Raw genomic sequence first — 15,400 nt, 5'->3', positions numbered from 1 at the left:
AGACAAACGGAAACCCAATGGAAACCTAAACCAACTAGTCTAGCCAACTTCATGGGCCCCTTGAATTGAATTGGCCAGTTGTGTCCTGCTGTCACCGCTTCTCTAATCCTGAATCACTGGATCAAAGGGGACTGAGTGAACACTATTAAAGGTACAGAGCCTTAGGAGGCCAACAAGTTAACATCTACTTTATATTGGACTCTTACAGGTATTGCATCGTCTGTGCAGCTGCACTGTACTGGACTCTCACCTGTGTTGGGGTGCTTGTACAGGAAGTTGTACCTGGATCCCCAGGTCCAGGAAAAAGAGGCCTGTAAAAGTTTAGCATGTGCATTGAAATTGAAGGATGGGAGCACCATAGATTCAGGATTAGCTGGAAGAAGAGAAAAAATATGTGAGTGCCTTAATCCAGTACTCAATATTGTTGTGGTTACCAATTACTATTCCCAAAGGAATTCTTAATCTCTTGGTCTTTTTATCTTCTTAATGTCTGGTTTTGGCATTAAAGCCCTGGTTTCCTGTTACATGTAGGTGCAACCAATAATGACCTCTAACCTGCAGCCATATCTCTGTGAGTAAAATGCAGACTTCACACAAATTTCCCATTTGCCCTTACCAATCATGGCCTCCTAATAATCCCCATCTTAAATTGGCTTCATTACTCTGGTCTCCTCCCCACTGATAGCTGGTGTGCGGTGAGCATTCTGGCACACTATGGCTGCCGTTGCATCATCCAGGTGGGGCTGCACATTGGTGGTGGAGGGGATCCCCATTACCTGTAAAGCACTTTGAGTGGAGCGTCCAGAAAAGTGCTATATAAGTGTAAGCAATAATAATAATAACCTATAAGGGCAATTGGCATTGCAGCTAATAAAGTATATGACTGCCTCGCTGAAAATTGACCTTGAAATTAACTCATACAACACCTTTCCTGTCTTAACTGTGTTTCCTCATTGCATGATAGACATGTTGAAACTGTTTCTGTATGAAAACTCTTTGAGACACACGGCCATTTTGTCAAATAAACATCATCAGAGCCTCTTTCTCAGCCAGAATGTCCTGCACCTCAAACTTTACCGATGCAAGCTAAACCGAAATACTCCAGTCCATTTGGGAGTGTATACATGATAAACTCTCTGTGGAATGACTTACATTGCAGAGTTATTCCCTCCAAATGTGTATCAGCAGTTTCTTGAAAAAAGCAGAAAAAATATGTTGATTTTGATTCTGAAAATGGACTTTCTGCAACAGACCTCTGGAAACACCAAAGGGAAATATCAGTGTAATTTCAAAATCTAACTTTTTGAAAACAAAAAATTAACTGCTGTGCTACTTTTCATACAAACATATGATTGCGAACTGAAAGTTGTTTTTAACAGCAAAATGTACAGCAAAAAGTATACACTGCTGAAATGAAAACCTGAAAAATATTACATTCAATAATTGATAACAAAAACACAAAAAATCCTAAATAATGGCATTTTAATTATTGAAATTTGGAACCAACTGTATATACATAGTATATGTACTGTATTTACCTGTATACTGTATATGCATAAACGTGGCATTTTAACAAAGTGACTAAACATGTTGCTGCATATGTGTCCATGTGAGACTGAATTATTGATTTCCTGGAGCAGGGAGAGTGGAACACATTATGTGATGGAAACAGTCCAGAGAAGAGTAACCAGATGCAGGTCCAGACCTTAAAGGAATGACCTGTACAGGCGGGCTGAAGAATGTGGACCTCTTTAGTCTTGAGCACATGAGAATTTAAAGGGAACTTGGATCAAGTGTTCAGAATTTTTAAAGGGCAAAGTCAACTCATTGGATTTCTTCAGAATCAACAGTGACCAGGGGACACAAGTGGAACCAAATTGCTGAATCTGTACTAGGACCACTATTCTTCCTAATTCCTTTCAATGATATAGATACCAGCATATTTATCAAAGTGGTTAAGTTATTAAAATAAGAGGGTTAGCAAATGCTTTAGAAGAAATAAATGAAATGTCAAAATACTGTATGTAAATTAAACTCATGGGCAAACATGTTTAATGTAAAGAAATGCAGTTGGGATTATTCATGACTTGTTTTCTGATTTCTGAATGTCAGCTGTGTGCAAAATATCTATCTGTATAGATAATTGTATTTTAGCTGTTGAGGTTCAATTCTTCATATGTTAAAGTGTCTTTTGGTAGCTCCATGGAGATTTTCAAAGGTCATAAGATTTGTTTCTCCTGGGTGATCCAACTGTCTGCAATAGGAAATATTAAAATAATGAAATAAGAACTTGTTTCTCTTAATGTCTCTTCTCTTAGTTTTATCTGAAATCATAAGAGGGGTAAAACTATATATATCTGATGTATAAGGAAATGGAAGAGAATGTTTTTTTAATCTCTTTTGCACATTTGTGTGTTTTTTGGGACTTATGTGCTCAATGTGGCAAAGTATTGTACATGACATATTCTATTTTATAATGAATAACAAAAACTCAACCTGATTTCTCTGTGGGAGACTAGTTTCATGTGATCTCCACTAACACCAACTCAGAATATAGATGTGAAATACAGGTGTGAAAGGGTTATACAATGATTTACAGTGCTGAGAAAACGTTTGTGAACCCCAAAGATGAATATGTAAAATTGCCATAATAGCCTTCTTGAATTGAAATCCCCCACAGTCTTAAAATATCCAATATGGATTATATTAACCAGTTCTGTGCCTTTTGAAACAGAATGATGTATGACTTGAGCAAACAATAAATACATAAAGTACAGGGGATGTGAAAAAGTAAGTGAACTCCTATTTTCAGTAGCTGAATTAAGAGAATTATAGAATCAGGTGCCTGTATACAGACCTACAGTATATAATTCGATCTTGGGGACTGAGTCTCGAAGATTCCAACTTAAGTAAAATTCAGAAAAGTTATGAGTTTGGTCTTCACCATACACCAATCTAAGCAAATCTCTGAGAACCTCACAAAAAGAGTTGTTGATGCTCATCGGCCTGGAAAAGAGTTATAAAACCATTTCAAAGGATTTGCGTCTCCACTCATCCAATGTCAAGCAGATACTCTATAAATGGAGAAAGACCAAAGGCGGTGCGGTGGCTCTTTGGCTAACAATCTGTGCCAGTGGCTGGAAGGTTTCTGGTTCATATCCCCTTGGCCTACTCCGTTGGAACCCTGAGCAAAGCCCTTAACCCCAACTGCTTCAGGGGCACCGTATAAATGACTGACCCTGCACTCTGACCCGAAGCTTCTCTCCCTGTCTGTGTGTCTCATGGAGAGCAAGCTGGGGTATGTGAAATGACAAATTTCTAATACAAGAAATTGTATATGGCCAATAAAGTGATCTTATCTTAAGACCATCATCACCCTACCCATCCTTTCAAATCTCTTCAAGAACAAACCAGAAAATCAACAAGGAAGTCACAAAGAACCCCAGAGTAACAACAAAGAAACTGCAGGCCATTTACAGCTGGAGAAAACCACCAGCTCTCCAAAAAGAACACTGTTGTCCAAGTTCATCAAAGATTATATAGACCCAAGGCATCTGAAACAATGTTCTCCAGACAAACGAGTCAAAGATAGAACATTTTGGCCTTAAAGAGAAATATTAGTTTCTGCAGAAGAAGAAATTCCACTTTGTGTCAGAATCTGAAATTATCTGTCTATGCAAGGCAACCCTCAAATGTAACAGAATTAAAGGAGTTCGGTAAGGAGGAATGGGACAAATTCTGATGTGAGAGACTGAACTACATTTACAGGAAAAAAATAGACACAGTCATTGCTGCTCAAGAGGGTGCCACCAGTTACTGAATCTAAAGGTTCACATCCTTTATTGGGTATTGAATGTTACATACTGTAGTTTGAGAAATAAGAAAGAATATCTTATTTTGCATCATTTGTTTCATCAGGTTAACTTTATCTGTTACTTAGATTCAGAGACCTAATAACACTAAGCGCTTTCAAATACGTGAAATACATGAAAATACCCTCCATGGGTTTGCTTGTGTCATTTAGAAATGACAGAAGCAAAAGTGCACTTTAAAGAAAAAAAAAACACATTCAAATAATTACTCTCATAGAGGGTTAAGGAATTTACATGCGTTTACTCAGCACTGTACCTTCTAAAAAACATTTTGTGATTCAGAACTCTGACAGTGTTACAGAAACTGGAATCTGTATTTCCAGTGAGATCGAATTACCTTGGAAAAGTTGAAGGATAATATCTGAAAGAGCTGAAATCTTCATCTCCTGGACATCCTTTTCGTCAGTGTCCCATGTATCGTACAACTGCGAGATCAACTCGTATACCACCTTTTCATCTAGGAGGCAGAGAAATCAAGATGAAACAAGAGGTAAGAGCCAAGCATACTGTAAGAGTCAGATGGAGGAAAAGACTCCCTTCGATTTGTAATCCTCCTTATATTCTGAAGTTGCAGTATTTCACATGTACGAATGGCTTATTGTACCTTTAAAAATGATCTTCAGAGAGTTGAGAATGGGTTTGCAGTCTTTGTCACAGTAGAGGTTTTCATGGAGGTCTAGCAGGCAAAGCAGGGTACTGCACCTTTTACAATTACACTGTTCACCTGTGAATGAGACCCACCGTCCAGGACAAAAAGCTACAATTTTAGAATGGAAACAGAAAAGGTCACATTTTGTGTACTTTCCTGGAGAGCAAAAAAGTGACTAGTTAAAAAAGAAATGTCAGTGTTCTGCCTACCTACGCATAGGCCTGACAATTTCAAAGCTAATAATGTAATTTTGAAATGTGCAAGCAATTGCAAATTATCACAATTTAAATTAAATCTGTCAGTTCATTACTTATGTTTAGAAATTTGGTTATAAGAAGCAGCAAATGCATTAATTCCCTATGGAGTTGCATTAGAGTGTCTTCTATCTCTTACTGCTGACTTCATTGCTTGACTACTGTCACTCTCGCTGTTTCCAACATGTTACACATTACCAGAGAGCTATTGGGCATGTACTGAGGAGGTAGCTGAGGTGGCTAAAAAGATTGCAATTGTTTAGGGTAAGCAGAACAAAATATTATTTGCAAGGGAAATACAGTATTACTAGGGAGATTGAGTTTAAGTTACAGTTATATTAGATACAGCAGACCTATTCTCAAATAAATTAGCCTTTAAGTGGTAAAAAAAACCCAGAAAGATTTGGGAACAGGTTAGGGCCTGCAAATTATGAAGTACAGATCTGTCCCAGAGAAAACACAATATTAATGGGGTGTTTGGAGAAGACCAGGCATCTGTGAACCCTGATAGTGGCTTCTTCTCTTGTAGGTTGATTTCTAAACAAATTCCAGCAAAACAACTGTGGTGTTCTGGAATTTTGTGGATTGTTGGACAGTGAAAGTTACTTAAGCTTCTTCGGTGAATTATCATTTTTGTCCCAGTTGGTCAATGGAAATAAAAAAACAGCAAATTATTTTAAAAACCTTACATTATACCCACATCACATCACCAAATGCATTTCTTCACTCCTGGACTGGGAAAGAAACAGGGGAGTCCCAATATTCTAAAAATACTGTTCAGAATAGCTTTAATAGCACTGTAGCCTCACTGGCATTCTTTCTTGTTCCACAGAACATCATTACAGGGCCCTTAGGATTCTAGGTAACCTAGAAACTCCAGTCTTCAAAGCAGCAGAATTGATCAGTAGCTGATCCAGGTGTGAAGACTTCAGTGCAGGAGACCAGGAATAGGAACCACTGAGCCAACATGTAGATCTCAGGATTCAGGGACAGGTTGAGCAATCAGAATCCAGAAGAATATACTTTTAATTTAGGATTGTTTGGGCCTGGCAGTGGGTGGATTTACATTTTGTAAGGATATTAGGTCACACCTTGTACCAGTCTAGATTCTGTCTTTATTGGCTAGTATTGACCCTGCTGGACAGACAAGAGTGGGAGCCACTGCTAAGGAGTCTTGTCTTGAATGAGAGAGGCTTGGTGAAGGATTGCTCAGGATTATCTGAAGACCTTCCCCTAAACAACCACACCTACATTAAGCCCCCTTTACCTGGAGCACGGTCATCCTCATTTCCCTCCACATCACTGAATACCTACTGTAACTCCAACACCTGCTGCAATATGTAAAGGCTATCAGGCCACTGATTGTGGAAAAGAAACAGAAAATAAGAGCATCTCACCTGCAGGAATCTCTGTGTTTCTTGTACGTGCCATCACCCTGGTTTCAGAATGGAAGGATAAGATACTGAATATTGTATCTGGAACAAAAAGAGCTTCTGATTAGAGTTTAAGGTCTGATCCAGTGTTCAAGATGTTTCCAGTTTCCACCAGGTCTGTGTCGTCTGCCACGTATGACCAGGACTTCCTTGAGCTTTACTGGAAAATCAAATCAGATACTTGAAGGACTAAGTGAATTTACTAGGTTAGCCTCAGCTTGCTCTATTTTATAATAATAATAATTGCTTACACTTATATAGCACTTTTCTGGATGCTCCACTCAAAGCGCTTTACAAATAACGGGGACTCCCCTCCACCACCAATCTGCAGCCCCACCTGGGTGATGTAACTGCAGCCATAGTGCGCCAGAACGCTCACCACACATCAGCTATTAGTGGAGAGGAGAACAGAGTAATAAAGCCAATTCATAGATGGGGATTATTAAGAGGCCATGATTGGTAAGGGCCAATGGGAAATTTGGCCAGGACGCCAGGGTAACACCCCTACTCTTTTTGAGAAATGCCCTGGGATTTTTAATGACCACAGAGAGTCAGGACCTCGGTTTTACATTTCAGCCACAGGTCGGCACATATTTTTTTACAGTACAGTGTCCCCATCACTATAATGGGGCATTAGGACCCACATACAGATGCAGGCGATACCGCATTATTTTGCAGTGCGCTTTATGCAGTCTACCGCGAGTTACCGTAAATTCTTGTATAGTACCTAATGTAAAATAATAGTATCCGGAATTTCCGCAAGGTGGAGCTAATAAAGCTCAACCTCTCATGTTTGAGCTGTCGCCATCAAAGTCTTTAACGAAGATATTACTAATAGTATTAATAATGAATGACCTTGGATAAGCTGTAAACTCAAAGTATTGCCCTGGTCCACATTCTTTTTTTCATTGACCATCTTTGCAAAAGTAACACCACAGCATTTCGCAATCACGCATTTGTTTCCAATCATGCAAAGTACGGTCATATTTGGGAATCCCCGATTCACCATGCCTTTCACATGCTTATAAAAGAGATTGATTTAGGAACATAAACATATTACTGTATGCAAACTGTACTGTATACAGTATGCATATTTAATGTCTTTACTGTGCCCGTTTTAGTATTGAAAATTTATATGGAATTTTACCACTGAAGGGAAATCTTAGCAGCCAAGCATAAAAAGAATAGGAGCATACTGTAACGCGTGTGAAGGCCATAAACGATATTAATTTTGAAACATAAACATACAGTATATGGCTGGTCTCGGTACTTTTAAGAAAAAATACACACCAGTATTCCATTTCTCCCTAAACATTTTAAGCATCGAAGTCTTTAACTAACGTGATACCGGAGTCAACAAGCATACGTTTAGAATTTGATTAAAAGGGAATATAATATGGAATCGCGTATCTAAAGAAATGAATAACAATATAATTATATTCAAGCACCGCAACACAAGAATAGTTCATGCTGTACAATGTCTGCTGATACTGTTTCTCTAGGGCTTTTTCAACAGTCCTTATATGACCTTGCCAGTGGTGCTGTGGGTTAGGTTCCTGACTCACATATCATACGTTGGGTGTTTGAATCCAGCCAGAGCTGTGACTTCTTTTTAACAAACATTTCTTTGAAAAAATAAAACTTTTCCCTAGGTCAAAGATTAAATAAAACTTCACTCACACCAAACAAATGTATATTTCTAAATATTACAACATGATCGAATTTAAGTCATTTTAATAACAATGAATAGTCACCTATGCGTTACAATATAAACACTTATATTGATTTAAATCGGGTTTTGATTTAAATCACAAACGCGTGTTTAAATATATGTGTTTTTTGATTCACAATCAGACAAATGCAACATAAATTGATATCTTTGTCTTCTAAGTATCTTAATAAACTTTCAGCATAGCTTTCTCCCCGTTTAGATTTATGTTTCTTGGGATCTTGGGATCAAACGTGGAAAGATTAGATTGTAATCGTTTTTATTTTTTAAATACATTTTAGAAAAGTGTAATCTATACTAAAAAGCTGTACACCACCTATAAAGATACATATTGAAATACTTTCGGGTTCGGATAGGACGGACACAAGAACTCAGACGAATTTAATGACTTAAATTCGATCATGTTGTGATATTTAGAAATATACATTTGTTTGGTGCGAGTGAAGTTTTATTTAATCTCTGACCCAGGGAAAAGTTTTATTTTTTCAAAGAAATGTTTGTAAAAAAAAAATCATGGCTCCGGCTGGATTCAAACACCCAACGTGTGATGTGGAAGTCGGGAACCTAACCCACAGCGGCACTGGCAAGGTCACATGAGGAGTGTTGAAAAAGCCCTAGAGAAACAGTTGACTCAAAACAGTTGCTTGTTGACTCCTGTATCACGTTAGTTAAAGACTTCAATGCTTAAAATGTTTAGGGAGAAATGGAATACTGGTGTGTATTTTTTCTTTAAAGTACCGAGACCAGCCATATACTGTATGTTTATGTTCCAAAATTAATATCATTGATGGCCTTCACACACGTTACAGTATGCTCCTATTCTTTTTATGCTCAGCTACTAAGATTTCCCTTCAGTGGTAAAATTCCATATAAATATTCAATACTAAAACAGGCACAGTAAAGACATTTAAATCTTTCTACAACTGACCAACACACCACAAGTGCCCCTGTCAGTCAACCACTCATGTACCACAGTATTTTGCATCACAATGCATGAGGCCATAGCCAATTACCCACAGTACATGTCTGTGTTACATACTTTGAATGGCTGCATCTCTAGGCAGCAGGGAGAGCCCCTGCTGGCCCCACTAACACCTCTTCCAGCAGCAACCTTAGGTTTTCCTAGGAGGACTCCCATCCTGGTACTGACCAGGCTCACACATGCTTCACTTCAGTGGGTTGCCAGTTGTAAGTTGCAAGATGATATAGCAGAGTACTAAAATTTGCCTAGTATCTGAAAGTTTGCAGTGTTCTGTTCTAAATGATTCAGCGTTCTCATCCAGCTGTTTCCTTAGGGAATCTGGGGTACAGGCCTCCACAACATTGCTATTCAGGAAGTATGGAGTGAGGTATCAGCCATGGTGTTGAAGCTGATACCCTGTCTTTTTTCAAGAAAAACTGGATGAGATTCCTGGATTATATACTATACTGTAGCTACTAACTGCCAAATAGGCTAGAGGGGCCAAGTTGCCTCTACTGTAGCTGTTTTTGTGCTCTTAATTGAGAGCATCACCACCGCTCCTGTCACACCCTGTGCATCACTGTGGAGTGGAGTGGACACTGGGGTGTGTAATACATGTATGTCCTCACAGTGGGGCCCACTGTCCCTCTTTCTGCTGTGCTGCTAACAGGGATTTAGAAGCCTGACTAACATGTGAAAATTACAAATTGGGTGGTCATTAAACAAACCATGGATTTTTGCTTAATAAAATGCACAAAAATGAAAATACCTTTAACAAACTTTATGTTCTTCTCCATATCGCCTATTGCACTGCCACACAATCCTGAAAAAAACAGAGAACAGTATGAACTGAGCGACAAAGATGGTTTGGAGTTGAACTAACTTCGACTTCCTCACCCCACATGAATGCTAGCAATCCGTGACGGTCAGCAGTGACTTGTTTTGAAGCTGTCACTCAATTACACCTGTAAAGTCCTTCCTAAAGAAATACTTGGATTTGTTCACATCCTTTTTCACACTTTTCAGTTTTATTAGCTATATCATTTCATAGGTTGAGAAATGTGTCACTTACTGTATATTTACTGATATATTACTATTTATAAAGCAGTAAACACCTCTATATTCTAATCTTCCTTACACATCAGGCCACTTTACATACATAATGAGGAAATGTATTTAACCACCAATCAATAAATCCCAGGATTTCCATTTGATGCAGCAAATGAAAAGGTCCAGAACAGATTTCAAATATAGAAAAACTCTTTAAATTATTCATTCTTATTGTGTGTATCTGTCACATTTTTAAATAATAGTGTTAGTATCAGCTTTTAATATAAAAATATGTATAATAACTATAAATATGCATCATATAGATGTCATTATACCTGGCATCCTATACAAAAAAACATTCTGAAAATAGGTCACATAAATAATGTAAGATAAGATCACTTTATTGGCTATATACAATTTCTTGCATTAGGAATTTGTCTCTTCACATACCCCAATCTGCTCTCCATGAGACACACAGAGAAGCTTGGGGTTAGAGCACAGGGTCAGGCATTTATACGTCGCACAGGATATGAACCGGCAACCTTCCAGCCACAGGCGCAGATCCTTAGCTACAGAGCCGCCCAAAAGCAACTATTCTGGCCCGTACGGGGATCGAACCCACAACGTTGGCATTACTAGCACCATGCTCTAACCAACGTAGATAACCAATAAGAGAGAGAGAGAGAGATGAATATGTACAGTATTAAAGTATAATACTGGTGTGACACATCTAACTAAGGGAATGGCAGTCTGTCTGGGGGCTGGATAGGTTACCCAAACCCCCTCACTATTCCAGAGAGCTAAGGAGTTTACTGCAAGGGTGTAAGATAAGATAAGATAATTCTTGCATTAGGAATTTGTCCTTTTGCATACCCCAGCCCACTCTCCATGAGACACAGACAGGGAGAGAAGCTTTGGGGTCAGAGCGCAGGGTCAGCCATTGTACAGCGCCCCTGGAACAGTTGGGGTTAAGGGCCTTGCTCAGGGGTTTCCTCTGCCAGCCATGGTATATGAACCAGCAACCTTCCAGCCACAGCAGCAGATCCTTAGCCACAGAGCTGCCGCTTCAATATAATCCTCTCTACACACACACCAGAAGCACTTTCCTGACAGACGGAACATGCCCTGTAAACCATGATATTGAAACGGAACAGCAGTCTCGAAGGTGGAGATTCTCTCTAGAGCCCTAAAGTGAAACACAGTTTACATCTGTTTGGCATGACACTGCTCTGTCTAAACCTTTCTCAGAATCAGCTGCCCGACAGTAAGATCTCTGTCCCTAAATCTCACAGATGAACTGTTTGAGAGGACACAGTGTTTCAAGAAGGAAGAGACAGAGACCTTGCAAGTATAGAATGTCCATCTCATCTTTGTGCTTTATCTTGTTTCCTCCACTGAACTGACTCCCAAGGACACTGGTGTCCACGAAGGCTCCATACTCAGGGTACCCTGCTTCATGACGGGTTATTTCAAACCAAATCCCTGCAAAGGGAAGAGACAGGGAGGAAAGGAAGACAGAGAAACAGAATTAGAGAAACTCCTTAGAATTGTTATGACCAAGCACCCCCCCCAGGAAACGAGGGATGATGCGGAGGTGTAATGGACTCAAGAGCAAGGGCATCACAGTTCAGGGGGAGTGGCCGGTCACTGCTCCTTGGGTGGTAGACAGGCTCACGCAGAGCAGTGACAGTCTGATGTGGATCTGTTGCTAGCGACCAGGCTCCAGGAGCAGGGACCACCCGACTCATCAGAGACTCTACACTGTCCGGATTCCTAACAGCTAGGCTCCAGGAGCAGGGATTGCTCGGATATCGAATAGTCCATTGGGACTGCCCAGGAAGTGGGATGAAACTTGACGTAGGACAGGAGTGTAGGGAAAGCAGGTGCAGGAAGGCCACCAGATCCTGGAACTGTTCTTTGTTCCAGGGCACAATGCAGATCTAAGGGGTCCAACCCTTGGGCTGGGTAGGATATTCCCAGTCAGGGAGGACACAAGGCTGATTGCTGGGCTGACCAGGACACACACACTCTTTCGGGCTCTTCTCCAGAGTCCAGGCCAGCGCATGCTGTCAAGCTGGGCCAAGGGTCACCTGCTGAGGTCCAGTACAAAGCTGGGTCAAGACCACTGTTCCACAGTCAGCAGCCAGGAGGAGCCCTGGACAGGATAGCTGTGAGCAGAGCTCCCAAGCAGAGCCCAAGAGAATTGGAAATTATGAACAGGAAGGGCTCCAACTGGGAAGCTGGAAGATAACTCAGGAGTGAACTGTTGAAAAGGTCAGTGCTGATTGCCAAGGAGAGACAGAAAAGGTTGTAATGGCTCAGAGCACCTGGTACCATGTGACTTCTCACTGCAGCTTGGTGCTCTGCACTATCCTGTCTCTTCAGCATTCCAGGCAGAGCGGAGATGTGGCTACAAAATGCCCTGCTGTATTGCAGTGGGTCAGACGAAACTAGAATAGTTCTAAAGGTAGACATCACCAGTCCACTGCAATCTTCTCACTCTGTGTAAAGTTACACCACTTCCTCTAATCCAAAAAATCTGTTGGCTGTTTTGTAGTGAATTCAAAACTATCCACCTTCTTGCCCAAACACAAAAACAGCTTATTTCACTGCTGCTGCTTCTGAAGCACTGGCTACTAACACTTCTATAAGCACTACCAGGGAAGCGTAGTTTAGTGCTCTCGAATTCTCTCAGGGAGACTGGGAGTTCAGATCCTAGCTGAGTCACTGCAGCTGTGTCTTTAATAAGATAGTTTACTCAGGTTTCTTCAGTGCCCTGCTGTATTAGCACAAAATGTTATGGAAAACAATTTACTATTGATTTTATGTCTCGCTACTGCTATTGTCGCTTCTAATTTACAACTTAGATTAATCCTAATACAATATCATAATTCTATAAAATATACAGTATTACAGAATTATGGCCTCTAGAACAAATATGTGCCTTTGTTGTGTTTTTCCTTTTTCATTTGTGACTTGTCCACAGCTGCGTAGATGGGGTAGGGGTTGGTCATGTCCACATCTTCTTCCTTTGAAAGTTTGCGGTCATCCATCTGGGAAGAGACGAGCATGTGTGAATAAACATTGAAGTCCATAGATGAGCCACAAGACATGTCCCAGGTCTGAAGATCAGTTATGATAAAAGCCTGAAGGAGCTACAGAGGACTAACACTACAAATATGTAGCATACGCTTTCTGAGAAATTAGATTTTAATGGTGGTATGGAGACATAAACACACAAATGCCAATGAAGGTGGAGACCAATATGCTCAGTGTGAGCTGGGTGACGTGGTTTATCAGCTGGCTATCACACCTCTCTAATAAAACACAAACACCAGCTACACTATCAAAACAAGAGTCTCAAAAGGCTTACATCCTATAGACCCAGAAACACATTCCAAATGTTGCTGACAATGGGTGATAAAAATCTGGATTTAACCGCCTGTAAGGGTGCTGTCTGTCCTGGAGAACTAGAATCAACTTTGCAACAAGGTGCCACGTGACCTGACTGGGATTAGGAGACAATGTGTTTTGAAACTCCTAGAGATGAAGACCGCTGTACAGTGAAAGGAGACTGATGTAAAAACACACCAGGCCTTTCTCCTTTTTGCTCCTCTCAGGAGCTCCAAGTAACACTACTTCCTCATCACCATACTCATTGTTTCAGACAAGTCAGAGTAACATTCCCTTCCTCTTGCAGATAGCACCCCAGGTCCAGAACTGAACCCAGCACCCCAGCATTGCAAAACTGCAAAACACCATGTCATTATATTAGGTTTGTCGCTCTTTTAATTGTAATAATAATAATAATAATAATAATAATAATAATAATAAAATTGCCTGTTACTGTATTGTGTTTTGGTTCCTGACAGTGACAGGTACTTCAAAATGATGGCTGCTTGGGTTGGTTTTGGCACAATATTAATAATTCTCAAAACATCTCACAGTTCACAGTTTGAGTAGTATTTTTCTCAAACTACACAAGGCATGTGTGATCCTAAAACACAGAAGAAGTTGCAAGCATCCCAGCATTAAACTATATGTTATGTAATGGTTATATATGCACATTGCATTCTTTTTTTACCGTTTTTTCTAAAACTTTGGAAAACTTAAAGACCGCTGAAGATAGTTATTAACGAAACAATGTGTTAATAGAAAGCTTTGTTCTTAAAATAACATCAAAGTAAATGTCATTTTACAGTATTTGTGTGTCTTGGTCTCATTCTGTCCTCAAGAATATACGGAAGGGATAAAAGGTTGTCCTGTCCAATTTTGTTTTTCCTGTTGCTATAGCTTAGTGCAGCTGCTTCCTATCTGTGTTGTCTACACGCTCAGAACAGAAAGACGGTACCCGACACTGGCTGTGTGCCCAGGGACATGACTGGGTCACTGTGCCTTGTACTCATCCTCCTAGCTAACCGAAGGAACTTTAGCATAAAGGCAGCTTGTCATCAATTACATGGGAGGTGTACTGAATATCCCGCATTACAGAACTTTGCATAGAAGCTTCACACAATAAGACCTTACATAGCCATACTTTAAGTAGTAGGAGTGCCTTTTAACTTGTTTTGATTACACTGTATAAAAGATCACCTTTGTGCTGTTTTTCTTTGAGTCTGGCTTGCAAGAGCTTGGCTCCCATATGTTTATGTAACAAAGAAGACTTCTGCTACATGGACACCCGAATTGCTGTCATTTTGTTTGGCACGACAACACTGTAACTGCATTTAAACCAGATGAAGTTCTCAAAGCACAATGCTGCAGGTGTTGGCCTGGCTTGGGCACACATTCAAGGAGGTGAACAGCGATGACAGTGAGATTGAAGAGAATCTTAACTCATTAATTAAGTGCAAGAAATGCAACTCAAATTTAGCATCCATCCAATGAATGGATGTTACAGCTTTAAAATGTGTGAGCTGTGATTGTTAATACAATAATAGCAATTGTACACTAGCAGTTTCCTGAACAATAACTTTCTCTAACAGAAAATGAGTTTTGTATTTTTTTCTTAGTTGTTGATCTGCATTAACGGGAATATATATTTTTACCAGTATTTCCAGTTGTGTATTTTGCAATCAGTGTCTATTGTAAAAGTAAAGCAGATATGAGCATTTTCATGACAAGATGCATATGAAAAACCTAATGTTATTGCTGTAGACGATTTCTGGTATCTGTAGGGTAGCTGGGATTCTCACACTTCAAATTCAGCTGAAGAGATCCCCTTTTGCTAGATTACAGGTAGGTCATCTGTTTAAGGTGTAAATGAGGGATACAAAACTGCAATTTTTCAATCCAGCTTCCCTGCAAGCCAAATCTCTCTTGAATGATTAACTCTCTAGAATCTCATCTACACAGAACTGTCTCATGCTAACAACTAGTGACTATTCTGGTTTACTGCACTAAACACCCTTTCCCTCATTGTCCAAATGTCTTACTTTGCTGCAGTGTTTTA

The 15,400-nt window shown here is 39.9% G+C and overlaps 1 protein-coding gene across 1 annotated transcript in view; it reads right to left on the bottom strand.

The window, feature by feature from the left end:
* The window catches only part of LOC102683218 (cytosolic phospholipase A2 gamma-like), a 32,586-nt gene that overhangs the window by 4,389 nt on the left and 12,797 nt on the right, over positions 1-15,400 (bottom strand). The window contains exons 7-14 of the mRNA XM_069180566.1: positions 12,893-13,001; positions 11,290-11,430; positions 9,668-9,721; positions 6,173-6,250; positions 4,477-4,596; positions 4,210-4,329; positions 1,153-1,191; positions 251-373 (exon numbers count right to left, since the gene is read on the bottom strand). Of these exons, the coding sequence (XP_069036667.1) occupies positions 251-373; positions 1,153-1,191; positions 4,210-4,329; positions 4,477-4,596; positions 6,173-6,250; positions 9,668-9,721; positions 11,290-11,430; positions 12,893-13,001 (784 nt within the window). The remainder of the gene's footprint in view (positions 1-250; positions 374-1,152; positions 1,192-4,209; positions 4,330-4,476; positions 4,597-6,172; positions 6,251-9,667; positions 9,722-11,289; positions 11,431-12,892; positions 13,002-15,400) is intronic.

The sequence above is a fragment of the Lepisosteus oculatus genome, chromosome 18 (genome assembly GCF_040954835.1).
Source record: "Lepisosteus oculatus isolate fLepOcu1 chromosome 18, fLepOcu1.hap2, whole genome shotgun sequence".
Classification (NCBI taxonomy): Eukaryota; Metazoa; Chordata; class Actinopteri; order Semionotiformes; family Lepisosteidae; genus Lepisosteus; species Lepisosteus oculatus.
This window is presented reverse-complemented; position numbering and strand designations above follow the sequence as displayed.